The sequence below is a fragment of the Giraffa tippelskirchi genome, chromosome 4 (genome assembly GCF_054371585.1).
Source record: "Giraffa tippelskirchi isolate mGirTip1 chromosome 4, T2T-mGirTip1v1.2.pri, whole genome shotgun sequence".
Taxonomy (NCBI): domain Eukaryota; kingdom Metazoa; phylum Chordata; class Mammalia; order Artiodactyla; family Giraffidae; genus Giraffa; species Giraffa tippelskirchi.
Genome location: NC_137278.1, coordinates 43,560,614 through 43,575,806, shown reverse-complemented (window position 1 = coordinate 43,575,806; position 15,193 = coordinate 43,560,614). Strand labels below are relative to the sequence as shown.

At 37.6% G+C, this 15,193-nt stretch overlaps 1 protein-coding gene across 50 annotated transcripts in view; it reads left to right on the top strand.

The window, feature by feature from the left end:
• The window catches only part of EHBP1 (EH domain binding protein 1), a 392,290-nt gene that overhangs the window by 282,182 nt on the left and 94,915 nt on the right, over positions 1–15,193 (top strand). For all 50 annotated transcript variants that reach the window (XR_014081759.1, XR_014081760.1, XR_014081758.1 and 47 more), the window contains 2 exons: positions 11,493–11,671; positions 12,243–12,291. Coding sequence is in view for 47 of the 50 variants with exons in the window: in XM_081588433.1 (XP_081444559.1) it covers positions 11,493–11,671; positions 12,243–12,291 (228 nt within the window). In the remaining 3 variants the exon portion in view is untranslated. The remainder of the gene's footprint in view (positions 1–11,492; positions 11,672–12,242; positions 12,292–15,193) is intronic.

The window sequence follows — 15,193 nt, the reverse complement described above, 5'->3', positions numbered from 1 at the left end:
AGACTGTCTTTTTCCCATTGTTTATTCTTGCCTCCTTTGTCGTAGGTTAATTGACTGTAGGTATGTGAATTTATTTCTGGGCTCCCTGTTCTGTTCCATTGATCCACATATCTGTTTTTGTGCCAATAGCATGATGTTTTGATTACTGTAGTCTTATAGTACTATCTAAAGTTTAGGAAGGTTATACCTCCTGCTTTGTTTTATTTTAGGATTATTTGTTCTAGTTCTGTTAAAAATGTCATGGGTAATTTCATAGGGATCCACTCTTGGACATATACCCAGAGTTGTATAATTCAAAAATATACATGCACCCCTGTGTTCATTTCAGTACTATTTACAATAGTAAGACATGGGAACAACCTAAATGTCTTTCGAGAGATGAATAGATAAAGATGTCTTTCTCAGAAAGAGAAAGACAGATACCATATTATATCCCTATATGAGGAATCTAAAATATGACACAAATGAATATGTCTACGAAATAGAAAGAGACTCACAGACATAGAGAACAGACTTGTGGTTGCCAAGTAGGGGCGGGAGAGAGGGATAGTGGGGAATTTGGGATAGCAGATGCAAACTAGTATAGATAGGATGGATAAACAACAACGTCCTACTGTGTAACACAAAGAACTGTATTCAGTATCCTGTGATAAACCAAAATGGGAAAAAATATGAAAAATAATATATATATGTATGACTGAGTCATTTCAGGTTAAGTGACTAGAGGGGTTTGAAAGTCACAGAAATTAGCACAACATTGTAAATCAATTATATTTCAATAAAAACATTTTCTTAAAGTACCTTGAGGGAAAAAAAAAGATTTGCTTGGAAATGAGATGGGGAATTAAATTCATTTTTCTTGTTCTCTAGAAGAACTTGTGTAGTGTTGGAGATATTTCTTCCTTGACTATTTGGTAGAATTTATCATTGAAGCCAAATAATTTTTTGAAAGAAGATTTTTAATTACAAAGTCAATTTCTTTAAGAGTAACAGAACTCTCCATTTTTTAAAATTTCTTCTAACTATACTTTTCTAGGAATTTCTTCCGTCTTTTTTCTTGGTCAGTCATGCTATGGGTTTAATCAATTTTGTCTTTTCAAAGAAGCAACTTCTGGTTTTATTAATCCTTTTTATTGCATGTTTACTTTCTGTTTCATTAGTTTTTGCTTTCATTTTTATTGAGGCTAATTGCTGTACAATATTATATAAGTTTTAGGTGTACAACATAGTGATTCACAATTTTTAAAGGTTTTATTCCATTTATAGTTATAAAATATTGGCTATATTCCATGTTATATGATATATTTTAGTGCTCTTATCTTATTTTGCTTTTTCTACTTTTGAGGGTGGAGGGGATCATATTGCTATTTGGAAGTCTACCAAAGGTGCAGTTCTACCTCTTCACTCACTCTTCCAGATCAGTGATTAAGAAGGGAGAACTGAGAGTCTCACTCCCTCTGGTTTTCTGGTCAGTCCAGGTCTCGGCTTGGACATTTCTTAGAAGGTTGTGTAAAGTTGTCTAAGATTTGTTTAGATTTTTAAAAATGTGTTCAAATGTTAGTCCTACTTTCATGTAGGCAAAAGTACCTCTCAATATGATTTTATTACAGAATAATCTTTCTGATTGTCTGGTAGTAGAATAACAAAGCCAAACTTTCAGTGTTAAAACTATGAGAATAAAATGAAGTTATTTAAATAAAAACACTTTGAAAAAGGATGGGAACAGTAGTGATACAAGTATTCTTGTTCTCATCACTGCTGTTGTTTTGGGCTTACCAAATGTTAAATTTATACAAAGTTCCTTCAACCGTTTGCAATAATTTACAGTTGAGAGAAGACTCCGCAGAATCACTAGTAGGGAGACCAAAATTTCTGCAACTTCAGCAATGGTAGTGTGTATCTCATTGTTGTGTGCTTAGTTCTAGTTCTAGTTCCAACCGTTAATCTAAAATCCAAGAAGCTGGGCAAAGGGTTTTATTAATAGAATACTCCTAGGTTTCTCCTGGGTCGAATACCTTTTTAAAAATCAATTAATTTAGTATACAATGGGCTGTGATCTAAGTTCTGAAAAAGTTAAGTTGACTGAGGCAATCACTAATCTCAAAAAACTGACAGTTTTTATTGAGGTCCTAAAACTGTTTTATCTCAAAGTGTGAAATTTGTGTTGCTTAAGAGAACAGGCTCTGGAATGGCAACACCTTAGTATAGATTGTAACTCCTCCAATTCTAGATGTGTAATGTCAGTTTCCTCAACTGAAATTGGAAGTAACAGTACTATCTCAGAGGAGCTGTGAGATTAAATGAGCTAGTCCACGTATAGATTTTAACATTGCATATGGGACATAGTAGGCTCTCAGAATATACTTTAAGAGTAAATGAAAAGTTAGTCTTTTTGTAGAAAGAAGAACTGAGTATATTGTAGTAAAAATATTATAAAAGAGACATAAAGAGTCAAAGGAACATTTAAAAAGTGCTCCTGCTGACTGGGAGTTGGAATGAGAGTTCATGTTGGCAATGACAGTTGAACTTGATCTTGAAAATGGGGTGGAATCATAGTAGCTATACTTGGGAGAGAGGATATTCATAGTTGGGTGACAATCTGTATGATCAAAGACTGAAAGTAGGGGATCTGGGAGCTAGGCAGAAAAGCATAGTGATTTTAGAGAATAATGAGTTATCTAGAGGGTAAAAACATTGAAAGAGTTTGCTATTCAATACTCAGTATTTTGACATCATGTTTGTATGTTCTTGAGGGCTTCCCTGGTAGCTCAGCTGGTAAAGAATCCGCCTGCCGTGTGGGAGACCTGGGTTCAATCCCTGGGTTGGAAGATCCCCTGGAGAAGGGAAAGGCTACCCACTCCAGTATTCTGGCCTGGAGAATTCCATGGACTGTATAGTCCATGGAGTCGCAGAGTCGGACACAACTGAGTGACTTTTACTTTACACTTTTTGAGAGCCATTAGAGACTTCGACCTGCATTTTTAAATTGTTTCTATGGCAGTGGATCAGAAAAGGGAGAATTTGGAAAAAGGAAGACCTATTAGGAAGATTTTGCAATAACCTAGGCAAAGAAGATAAATGGCAAAAACATTGCAACAGTGCAATAAAAATTGGCCATAAATTAACTAGTAAAGGATGATAGGTGAAGGAAGAGTTCAAAGCTGATTCTGAGATTAAGAGCCTAGATGATTGGGACGATTTAATTGTGATATAGTTTGCAAATATAATGAAAATGAAGCAGGTTATAAGGGAAAAGTATAATTATGGTTTGGGACATATTGAATTTGAATTTTATGTGGCAGGAAGGACAGCCAGATGGAAATGTCAGCTTGAGGTGGTTTGAGCTATAAAGGTCTATTTGGGAATTATCTGCATGGAAGTGATGGTTGGAATCCTAGGAGTGAATCAGCTCAAAATGTGGAGAGAGAAAACTATTTAGAGCAATACCTAGAGGAATATATGCTTGTATCAGTGGAGGAAGGAGAAACAGCCAAAGAGAAAGCAGTCACAGAGGGGTAGAGTAGAAAAAAGTAGAATTGAAATTTCTTGGTTTTTTTTCAGTCACAAAGTCATGTCCGATTCTTTGCGACTCCATGGCTTGCAGCACGCCAGGCTTCCTTGTCCTTCACCATCTCCCAGAATTTGCTCAAACTCATGTCCATTGAGTTGGTGATGCCATCCAACCGTCTCATCCTCTGTCGCCCTCTTCTCCTCTTGCAAATTTTTTACAACTATTGAAATTTAGGAAACTTTGTAACAAGTTATTTGACTAGATTTCCTTAAAGAGATCCTGTTTCTGTTGTTAGCAAGAATAATTAGGTGGCCTTACTATCTTTAATACTGTGTGTAATATGCTATGTTAACAGAAATAATATATTAATATTATCTATTTTAGAATGTAGAACTGCCAAGTCAAACTGTGGTTTCAAGTCCCTGGTCCTTTCTACTTTCACCACTTTAAATTGCCTTTATAATCATGATGCTTGACATCTAACTGTAGTTCTCAGTAAAACTGAGATGATGCAATTTTATCCACAAAGTAGCTTGACGGAGAGAGAACTGCTCAGTGGCTTCAGTTGTGTCGGACTCTTTGAGACCCTGTGACTGTAGCCCTCCGGGCTTCTCTGTCCATGGGATTCTCCAGGCAAGAATACTGGAGTGGGTTGCCAAGCCTAGGGATCGAACCCACATCTGCATTGCAGGCAGATTCTTTACCACTGAGACACCGGGGAAGTCAAGAGAACTGGGAGGATCACTTAATTGTGCAGACTCTCATCATTCTTATCATAACATTACAATTAGAATGGCTTTTAGATATTTCCTCTCTCAGTGCATAAAAAAAGTCAGCTGTAAAATCTGCACTTTACTTTCCCAGCATGTTAAATAGAGATGCCTTCTGATACATCTGGTAAAGAACTTTTAAATAGTTTGGTTCTACCCTTAATGACCAGATTTTGGTGTCGTCTTTTCTTTGGAAAACAATAGATTACAAAATCACTCATAGCTTCTTTTTTTTCACTAAAGCCATAAAAAAGATTGCCAAAAATTCCAAGTACCCTGTTTTGCACATAGGGTAACTGTATTATCTTCTAGTTATAGCATTGTTTGCAAAAAATGTTTCCACTATCTTGAAGAATTCATAGCCTTTAAAATTTCCAAAAGACCCTCAAAAATAGAAATTCAAGTACTGATAATGTATCAATGGTAGTAATAATAATTGGGGTTAACATTTATCAGATAGTTACTATGTGCCATGCTTTGTGCTAAAATGTTTTGGGTGCATTGATTCATTTAACAGTATTTACTGAGTGCCTACTATATGCCAGGAACTGTTCTGCAATAGGTTAATAAATGAGACAAACTAAAATCCCTGCCCTCATAGCCCTTTTATTTGTGAGGATGGACAAGTAATAAGCAATAAGTATAACCAATAAGTGCATTTTGGTAATGACCAAAATAAAGTATATGAACCTTAAGAAGATGATAACTACTGTGGAAAGATTAGAGCAAAGAAGGGAAGGTCGTGAGTGCAGGGCTGGTGTTGGGCAGCGGAGATGGGTTGCATTATTAGATGGGGGTGGGGGTCGGGAGGATAAAATATGCCTTGATAGAAATGGTTGTAATTGGAGTTACTGTATATACTGTGTAACTGGAATAATCTGTGTAAAGGTACTAAGGTGGGACCATGCCTGGGGTATCCAAGGAAAGCTAAGAGGTCAATTTGGTTCAAAGTGATCAAGGTAAAGAGTGGTAATGAGCATAATGGGTTAGAGGCAGGGGAGGTTGATCTTGCTACTATGAAAGTGTTAGTCATGTCTGACTCTGCAACAACGTGGACTCTAGCCCACCAGGCTCCTCAGTCCATGGAATTCTCCAGGCAAAAATACCAGAGTGGGTAGCCATTCCTTTCTCCAGGAGATCCTCCTGACCCAGGGATCAAACTTGGATCTCCCACATTGGAGGCAGATTCTTTACTGTCTGAGCCATCAGGGAAGCCCTCTTAAGGCACTGTGAGACAAGTACCAAGATTTTGAAATGATTTGACTGTTTATTTATTACCCTCTGCAAAATATTAGATGAAAAGTCAGTACTTCTGAAGTTGATGACTCATCAAACAGTGACTCTACTCAGCTTTCTTTGCCTGCAACCAACATGACCATTTTATAGGGCTTATACTTTCATCAGTTTCTTCAATTGTGTATGACTTCTTTTTCTTTAAAGTGCAGTAAGCATCCCTGTGAGATGTTTTAATACAAGGGTTCTGTGTTAGAATAAATACAAAGTTTACTTTAGTTCTTGTAGCCTTTTCATGTTGAGTATTCTTAGAAACAAGGATACATTCATAATTATAATGACATGGTATATTTTCCTCAATTTTAAAGTACAGAAAGCCACCCTAGATTATAGCATGGTGACGATGACATCTAGTACTTTACTTATGTACATGCTATTGATGATTAGAAGTAAGCAGTGTAATTATGTGTGTGTGTATGCTCAGTCGCTAACTCATGTCTGACTCTTTAGACCCATGGATTGTAGCCTGCCAGGTTCCTCTGTCCATGGGATTTCCTAGGCAAGAATACTAGAGCGGGTAGCCATTTCCTACTCCTGGGAATCTTTCTGACCAAGGGATCAAACCTATGTTCCCTGCATTGCAGGTAGATTCTTTACCACTGAGACACCTGGGAAGCCCCAGTGTAATGATAGTTGCAGATTATCTGGCCTGTGGGCATACTAACTATGCTTGGAATGAATCAATACCTTAATAGTATAATTTTATCTAGAAAAACCATTTTTTCTTCTTTTATTTTTATATTTTTTCACACCAAAAAACATTTTTTATTGGGGTATAGCCAGTTAACAGTGTTGTGATAGTTTCAGGTAAACAGTGAAGGGACTTGGCCATACATGTATCCATTTTAATAAAGGCAATTTTTAAAATTATAGAAAATATTTTTAAAAATGTGTTTGTGCCTAGTTCACTGATTGCCTGTCTCATTCACAATCCATTCTTCATTGCAGTTTCAGGTTAAGTGACTAGAGGAATTTGAAAGTCACAGTGAGGAGTCACTTTTAGGTAAAAAAGATAATTCATAGTTAATTTTAGGACTTCCTCGGTATTCTAATGGTTAAGACTCCATGCTTCCACTGAAGGGGGCGTGGGTTCCATCCCTAGTCAGGGAAATTCCACAGGCCTTGCATTACAAGAAAGAATAAAAAAGTTCATTTTAATATAAGCTAGATCGATAAGTTAAAAGAGCTATCATTTATTCTAAAGTAAATGCCATCCTAGATTGGGAATACTGTTTTTATTTACTTCTTCATATTAAGTAGAGCTGACCCAAATTTGTTGATTTTTATGACCTGGTAATTTTTCAGCATTAATTTTGTATGGGTGATTATTTAAAGAACCATGCTTTTTTAGATACATGGTTGTTTATATAACAATTTGTTAATCAGATAGTTGGGCTTCCCAGGTAGGGCAAGTGGTAAAGAACCCACCGGCCAATGCAGGAGAGGTAAGAGACATGGGTTTGATCCCTGAGTTGGGAAGATCCCCTAGAGGAGAAAATGGCAACCCCTCTGGTATTCTTCCCTAGAAAATCCCATGGACAGAGGAGCCTGGTGGGCTATAGTCCATAGGATTGCAAAGAGCTGGACATGACTAAAGTTACTTAGCATGCACACATCAGATGGTTAATAAAAAGTAAAAAATTACATCCTTCATGTTCCTTACTAGTCTTCTCACAGGAGCAGTAAATATACAAATCTTAATTTTGTGAGGTTGATGATGTTAATTGTTTACCATTAATATACTTTTGTCAAATGGGGCGCATCATTGGTCTTTCTTAAGTAAGCTGTGTGGGAAGAGTGGTTGCCTTATTAAACTAAAATGATATTAAGGGTAAATAATTGTTCTTCTTTCACCTTATTTTATAAGGCTTCTATTTACCTCTGTAGCCAGCACTCTTGCTAGCAATATTTAAAGTCCACAAAGTTTTAGTAGTTTTCTTTATCAGTTCAGTTCAGTCGCTCAGTCGTGTCTGACTTTTTGTGACCCCTTGGTCTGCAGCACACCAAGCTTCCCTGTCCAAATCCTGGAGCTTACTCAAACTCACGTCCATGGGGTTGGTGATGCCATCCAACGATCTCATCCTCTGTCATCACCTTCTTCTCCCGACTTCAATCTTTCCCAGCATCAAGGTCTTTTCCAGTGAGTCAGTTCTTCCCATCAGGTAGCCAAAGTATAGCATCAGCCCTTCCAATAAATATTCAGGACTGATTTCCTTTACGATGGACTGGTTGGATCTCCTTGCAGTCCAAGGGACTCTTAAAAAGTCTTTTCCAGCACCACATTCAAAGCATTAATTCTTCAGTTTTCAATTATATTAACCTCCAGAGTTACCATCAATTCAGTTCAGTTTCTCAGTTCAGTCAGTCAGTTCAGTTGCTAAGTCGTGTCTGACCCTTTGTGACTCCATGGACTGCAGCATGCCAGGCTTCCCTGACCATCACCAATTCCTGGAGCTTGCTCAAACTCATGTCTATCGAGTCAATGATGCCATCCAACCACCTCATCCTCTGTCATCCCCTCTCCTCCTGCCTTCAGTCTTTTCCAGGATCAGGGTCTTTTCCAGTGAGTCAGTTCTTCCCATCAGGTGGCCAAAGTATTGGAGCTTCAGTTTCAGCATCAGCCCTTCCAGTGAATATTCAGGACTGATTTCCTTTAGGATTGACTGGTTTGATCTCCTTGCAGTACCAGGGACCTTCAAGAGTCTTCCCCAACAGAACAGTTCAAAAGCATGAATCCTTCAGTGCTCAGTTTTTTTTTATGGTCCAATTCTCACATCCATACATGACTGTTGGAAAAATCATAGCTTTGACTAGATGGACCTTTGTTAGCAAAGTAACGTCTCTGCTTTTACATCTGAGTCTAGGTTTGTAATAGCTTTTCTTCCAAGGAGCAAGCGCCTTTTAATTTCATGGATGTGGTCACCATCTGCAGTGATTTTGGAGCCCAAGAAAATAAAGTGTGTCACTGTTTCCATTGTTTCCCCATCTATTTGCCATGAAGTGATGGGACCAGATGCCATGATCTTAGTTTTTTGAATGTTGAGTTTTAAGCCAGCTTTTTTACTCTCCTCTTTCATCAAGAGGCTTATTAGTTCCTCTTCACTTTCTGCCATAAGGGTGGTATCTTCTGCATATCTGAGGTTATTGATATTTCTCCTGGCAATCTTGATTCCAGCTTGTGCTTCATCCAGCTTGCCATTTCACATTATGTACTCAGTATATAAGTTAAATAAGCTAGTAAAGTAATGCTCAAAATTCTCCAAGCCAGGCTTCAGCAATACGTGAACCGTGAACTTCCAGATGTTCAAGCTGGTTTTAGAAAAGGCAGAGGAACCAGAGATCAAATTGCCACTATCCGCTGGATCATCAAAAAAGCAAGAGAGTTCCAGAAAAATATCTAATTCTGCTTTATTGACTGTGCCAAAGCCTTTGACTGTGTGGATCACAATAAACTGTAGAGAGTTCTGAAAGAGATGGGAATACCAGACCATCTGACCTGTCTCTTGAGAAACCTATATGCAGGTCAGGAAGCAACAGTTAGAACTGAACATGGAACAAAAGACTGGTTCCAAATAGGAAAAGGAGTACGTCAAGGCTGTATAATGTCACCCTGCTTATTTAACTTATATGCAGAGTACATCATGAGAAACGCTGGGCTGGAAGAAACACAAGCTGGAATCAAGATTGCTGGGAGAAATATCAATAACCTCAGATATGCAGATGACACCACCCTTATGACAGAAAGTGAAGAACTAAAGAGCCTCTTGATGAGAGTGAAAGAGGAGAGTGAAAAAGTTGGCTTAAAGCTCAGTGTTCAGAAAACTAAGATCATGGCATCTGGTCCCATCAGTTCATGGGAAATAGATGGGGAAACAGTGGAAACAGTGTCAGACTTTATTTTTTTGGGGCTCCAAAATCACTGCTGATGGTGATTGCAGCCATAAAATTAAAAGACGCTTACTCCTTGGAAGGAAGGTTATGGCAAACCTAGATAGCATATTTAAAAGCAGAGACATTGCTTTGCCAACAAAAGTCCATCTAGTCAAGGCTATGGTTTTTCCAGTGGTCATGTATGGATGTGAGAGTTGGACGGTGAAGAAAGCTGAGTGCCACAGAATTGATGCTTTTGAACTGTGGTGTTGGAGAAGACTCTTGAGAGTCCCTTGGACTGCAAGGAGATCCAACCAGTCCATCCTAAAGGACATCAGTCCTGGGTGTTCACTGGAAGGACTGATGTTGAAGCTGAAACTCCAATACTTTGGCCACCTCATGCGAAGAGCTGACTCATTGGAAAAGACCCTAATGCTGGGAAGGATTGGGGGCAAGTGGAGAAGGAGACGACAGAGGATGAGATGGTTGGATGGCATCACTGACTCGATGGACATGGGTTTGGGTAAACTCTGGGAGTTGGTGACGGACAGGGAGGCCTGGCATGCTGCAATTCATGGTGTCGCAAAGAGTCGGACACGACTGAGTGACTGAACTGAACTGAACTGAACTGAAGCAGGGTGACAATATACAGCCTTGATGTACTTCTTTCCCAATTTGGAACCAGTCTGTTGTTCCATGTCCAGTTCTAACTGTTGCTTCTTGACCTTCACACAGATTTCTCAGGAGGCAGGTAAGCTGGTCTAGTATTCCCACCTCTTAAGAATTTTCCACAGTTTGTTGTGGTCCACACAGTCAAAGGCTTTGGCAGAGTCAATAAAGCAGTGGCGAAAAGGAAAGATATTCCCATTTGAATGCAGAGTTCCAAAGAATAGCAAGGAGAGATAAGAAAGCCTTCCTCAGGGATCAGTGCAAAGAAATAGAGGAAAACAACAGAATGGGAAAGACTAGAGATCTCTTCAAGAAAATTAGCGATACCAAGGGAACATTTCATGCAAAGATGGGCTCCATAAAGGACAGAAATTGTATGGACCTAACAGAAGCAATGGCACCCCACTCCAGTACTCTTGCCTGGAAAATCCCATGGATGGAGGAGCCTGGTAGACTACAGTCCATGGGGTCGCTAAGAGTCGGACACGACTGAGCGACTTCACTTTCACTTTTCCCTTTCATGCACTGGAGAAGGAAATGGCAACCCACTCCAGTATTCTTGCCTGGAGAATCCCAGGGAAGGCGGAGCCTGATGGGCTGCCGTCTATGGGGTCGCACAGAGTCGGACACGACTGAAGCGACTTAGCAGCAGCAGCAGCAGCAACAGAAGCAGAAGATATTAAGAAGAAGTGGCAAGAATACACAGAATAACTGTACAAAAAAGATCTTCACGACCCAGATAATCAAGATGATGTGGTCACTCACCTAGAGCCAGACATCCTGGAATGTGAAGTCAAGTGGGCCTTAGAAAGCATCACTACGGACAAAGCTAGTGGAGGGGATGGAATTCCAGTTGAGCTATTTCAAATCCTCAAAGATGATGCTGTGAAAGTGCTGCACTCAATATGCCAGCAAATTTGGAAAACTCAGCAGTTGCCACAGGACTGGAAAAGGTCAGTTTCCATTCCAATCCCAAAGAAAGGCAATGCCAAAGAATGCTCAAACTACTGCGTAATTGCACTCATCTCACATGCTAGTAAAGTAATGCTCAAAATTCTCCAAGCCAGGCTTCAGCAATACATGAACCATGAACTTCCAGATGTTCAAGCTGGTTTTAGAAAAGGCAAAAGAACCAGAGATCAAATTGCCAGCCTCCACTGGATCATCAAAAAGGCAAGAGAATTCCGTAGGCTATAGCTGAAGATAATAGCTTAAGATTCATGTCTCCTTTCTTAGAGATTACAGTTGTCTTGAAGTGACGGTTTTGAAGGACTTAAAACTGACATCAAAGTATTCAAATGATCTGGTTAGGTCAATTAATGTTAATTTTCATTTTCCAGTAAATTATTTTAATGTTTTCTTCTTTTCCTTTTTTCTAGCCGAGTCCTATACCAAGTCCTGTTTTGGGACGAAAGCCGAATGCTAGTCAGTCATTACTTGTATGGTGCAAAGAAGTTACGAAAAACTATCGGGGAGTGAAAATCACCAATTTTACTACATCGTGGAGGAATGGTTTATCTTTTTGTGCAATATTACACCACTTTAGACCAGATTTAATGTAAGTAAACTTTCCATTCCTATAACTATTTTGCTAATAATAATTCTTTTTAAAGAATAGTGTAAAATAATTTTTTTTCATGTGTCCTGAATACTTGATTTTTTTTTTATTATCCATATCTCAGAAATGTTGTTCCTTCTTGATGCTTAAAAACAATTTTTTCTGTTTTCAAAGAGCTTATTGTTTTCCTTAATCTCACATAAAAAACAGACTTCACGTTACTATGAAAACTGTGTAAATATTAAAATGAGACAAATAAGCTTGTAGCTGTTTATATGCTGACAACAAAGAATTACCTCATAATGAATTTGGTTGTCAAGACTAGTCGCTGGTCCCCTGCCTTAACTTCTTTTTTAGATGGAAAGCTTCAGGCATTGGAACTTATAATCACTGTTTTTATTTATTTATTTCGTTAATTTTCCACTCTGTTAGTTTTTTTGATTGAATTGCTGTGAAATTGCTAGTTACTCTTTGGTGTTACTGAATGTCAGATTTTAAGATTCAGTTTGTTGTAAAAACAGCTGTTTTTATCAATTACTGGATGTACCTACTGTGCTATTTTCTCCCTCAGTGACTACAAGTCTCTGAATCCTCAAGACATTAAAGAGAACAACAAAAAGGTAAGAATTGCCAAAGGAAAAAAAAATGCATAATTTCAATTTTGCCTTCTCTGCAGGCTTTTATTAATTTGGAGAAAGTGAGGTTGTTTTGTGAGGTCCTAACTATAGCTCACAGAAGGTAGTCTGTTTCCTGCAGTTCAAGTAGGATGCATGGTTTACTCTAGTTTGTCATGGCCTTTAAAAATCACAAATGCCAGCCTGGCATCAGATGATAATAGTGTGTATGAGCTTCATTAACTGTTAAATATTTGTTAAAGCATGTTGCCTTTATTTCGCTTTTTAGCAAGATTTAGCTTTTAAAAAGTACACCTCAAACTGTTGTGCTGTAAGTTCAGAAAAGGCTGTTGGGAGGGGATGCAAGCAGGAGCCTGATGAGTGTGCAAAAAAGAATGCATGTGTTCCCAGAGGCAACAAGATATGAACACTGGTTCTTTTCTTTTTTTTTTTCCACTCTCCCCCCCTCTTTCTGGTAAACTGTACAGTTTTTTCCACATAATTAATGTACTGAGGTCAGAGCTTCCCAATTGGTTTGGGGAAAATGTTGACCCTTCCATTCTTGAGAGTAGCTGCATAGGACTGAATGGCTAGAGCCCTTTGGGCCAGCTGACTGTGGCTGCAGGCTGACAACTATGTACCCCCAAAATGCAGCACAATATTACAGTTTTCTGCGTGCGCCACATATAAGAAAGGAGGAAGCACCTAACAACATACAGCAGGTACTCATTTAAGGTTTTTTTTCTGCTGAATTGAATTCTTCAACTGAAAAGTATTGTCTTAGAGCAAGAGCTGTGGATAGACTTGAGGGGATCCTCAATCATGGCTTGGGGAAAAAATTTTATTTTCTCAATTCTTTAACTGAAATTTAGCATTTTCTTCAATTATGAATTTAGACATACCACTATGAATTTAGACATAACAAACCACTGTAGTATTAGCTATGCCTGAGACTCTTTCACCTTTAGAATCTCAGATGTTTTCATATCACTTTATAGTTGCAAATATCTGCAACTACCTTTTAAGCTCATCACTTCTTCATAATTGTAGTAGTTGGTATATCCATAAAAAGTACATTTATTGTTTCTCAAATTCCATTTCCTATAATATTTTCAAATATTTATTTTCAATAATTGGTCTATTTTAGAATCATATGTATTTTATGCACATTAAAGCATTCTGAGAAGGGGTTCATTGCCCAAAAAATTAATGGGACAAAGTGATTAATAACCTCTAGTTTAGGTTAAATGTTTTAATTTACTTTAAATTAAATAATTAAAACTTCCAGTGATAAAAAGACTATAAAGGGAAACTTGATAGAAGTTCAATCAACAGATAATAATTTAAATCAATTTTTTTTAACTTTTATTGCTCTCTAAAGCCAAAAATTTATATTTCCATTAAAAAAAATTCTTGTTTATTTGCAAATACATGATGCTGGCCTTAGAGAAATACATTTGAAAACAGCTTTTTAAATTGAAATATGCTACCAGAAAAGATAATCTTTAAAAGTCAGTATAATTTTCTTTATAGAAATCATGCTTCAAAATAAGTCAATGTCATGAAGTATTTCTTATATGATTTTGAAGAACTTGTGTCTATTAAAGCCAAATGCCTTGTTTTTCATCAGTTAACTTATATGGTTGGCCCACTGGATCTGTGAATGTGGAATCCTCAGATACAGAAGGCTAACTATACTCCACCATTTTACATCAGGGACTTGAGCATCCCCAGATTGTGGTATCTGCAGGGGGTGTTGGAAGCAATCCCCGTGGATACAAGAGTCAACTGTTTCCTAAAATAAGACAGTTCTTTACCTGCATTTTCTTGCATTTGAATAAACTCATTTAAATGCAGATAAGACCATTATAAAAGAAACCATTATTATTTTTTATAAAGTGAAGCTTTCAAGTTACTGCTTAAAATTTTGAAAAACAGTTTTTATTTTACCTAGTTATATATTTTTAAAGAGTATGAGGAATCTCATTAGGGCATAAGTTATACTTCTTTATGTTATTTTTTTCAGAAACTTAATAATGATGACCATACCTTGGATTTACATATTACTACAAAGAGAAGTATATGCCATAAAAATTTTTTCTCAAATCTTAAAGGGCAGATAATTATAGCTTTTTGAAAGAATTTTAATTTAGTTGATCCTATTCATTGCACAATTCATTACATAATTGTTGTTATACTTTCCTTTTCATCACTTTGCAACTTCTTACCTGATATCTACATTGAGTATCAGTTGCTACCTGCAGATTTATTTCCAACTTCACATGGTTCTTCCCGATAACCCCATCTGCCCTTAATTGGACTTAAAACAGGACAAGAAACAATGCTTGTGTCTTAAGTTCCATGCAGGCAGATGCATGACATAACTGGCAGTGACTGCTTACCAATTAAATAACATTTAACAACGAATAAGACAATTTTCTGTGTACGACCTTTTTTTCTCTACACACCAACAGCTAAGACAGTAGATGATTGACCATTGCAGAAGAGGTCAAAATTCCTTTATAAAGTCCTGACCTCACTTACAAGAAACCTGGTTTGTTTTGAAATGTTTTTTTAAGTGCAATTAGTGTGCATAAAATGAATTGCCACATGAAGCAAAACACCAGCAGGAGATTCCCCACAAGGAAGCAAATCATTTTCCCAGGTCTGTAAAAAGTGCTGAATAAACAAGGTATTTACCTGTGACATCTGATCTTAACCAGTATGTGAGTGTTTTAGATAATTGGGAAGTGTTTAGAATACTGCCTGTGGTGCTTTTCCTGATGGTCTGCAATTGATGTCTGTCAATCAAGTTGTCAGGACACATGAGGAAGAAAATGACTTTAATTTTCCTAAAACATGTAAAATAACGAACAAGCCCAAACATGCATACCAACTGAGCCATTCT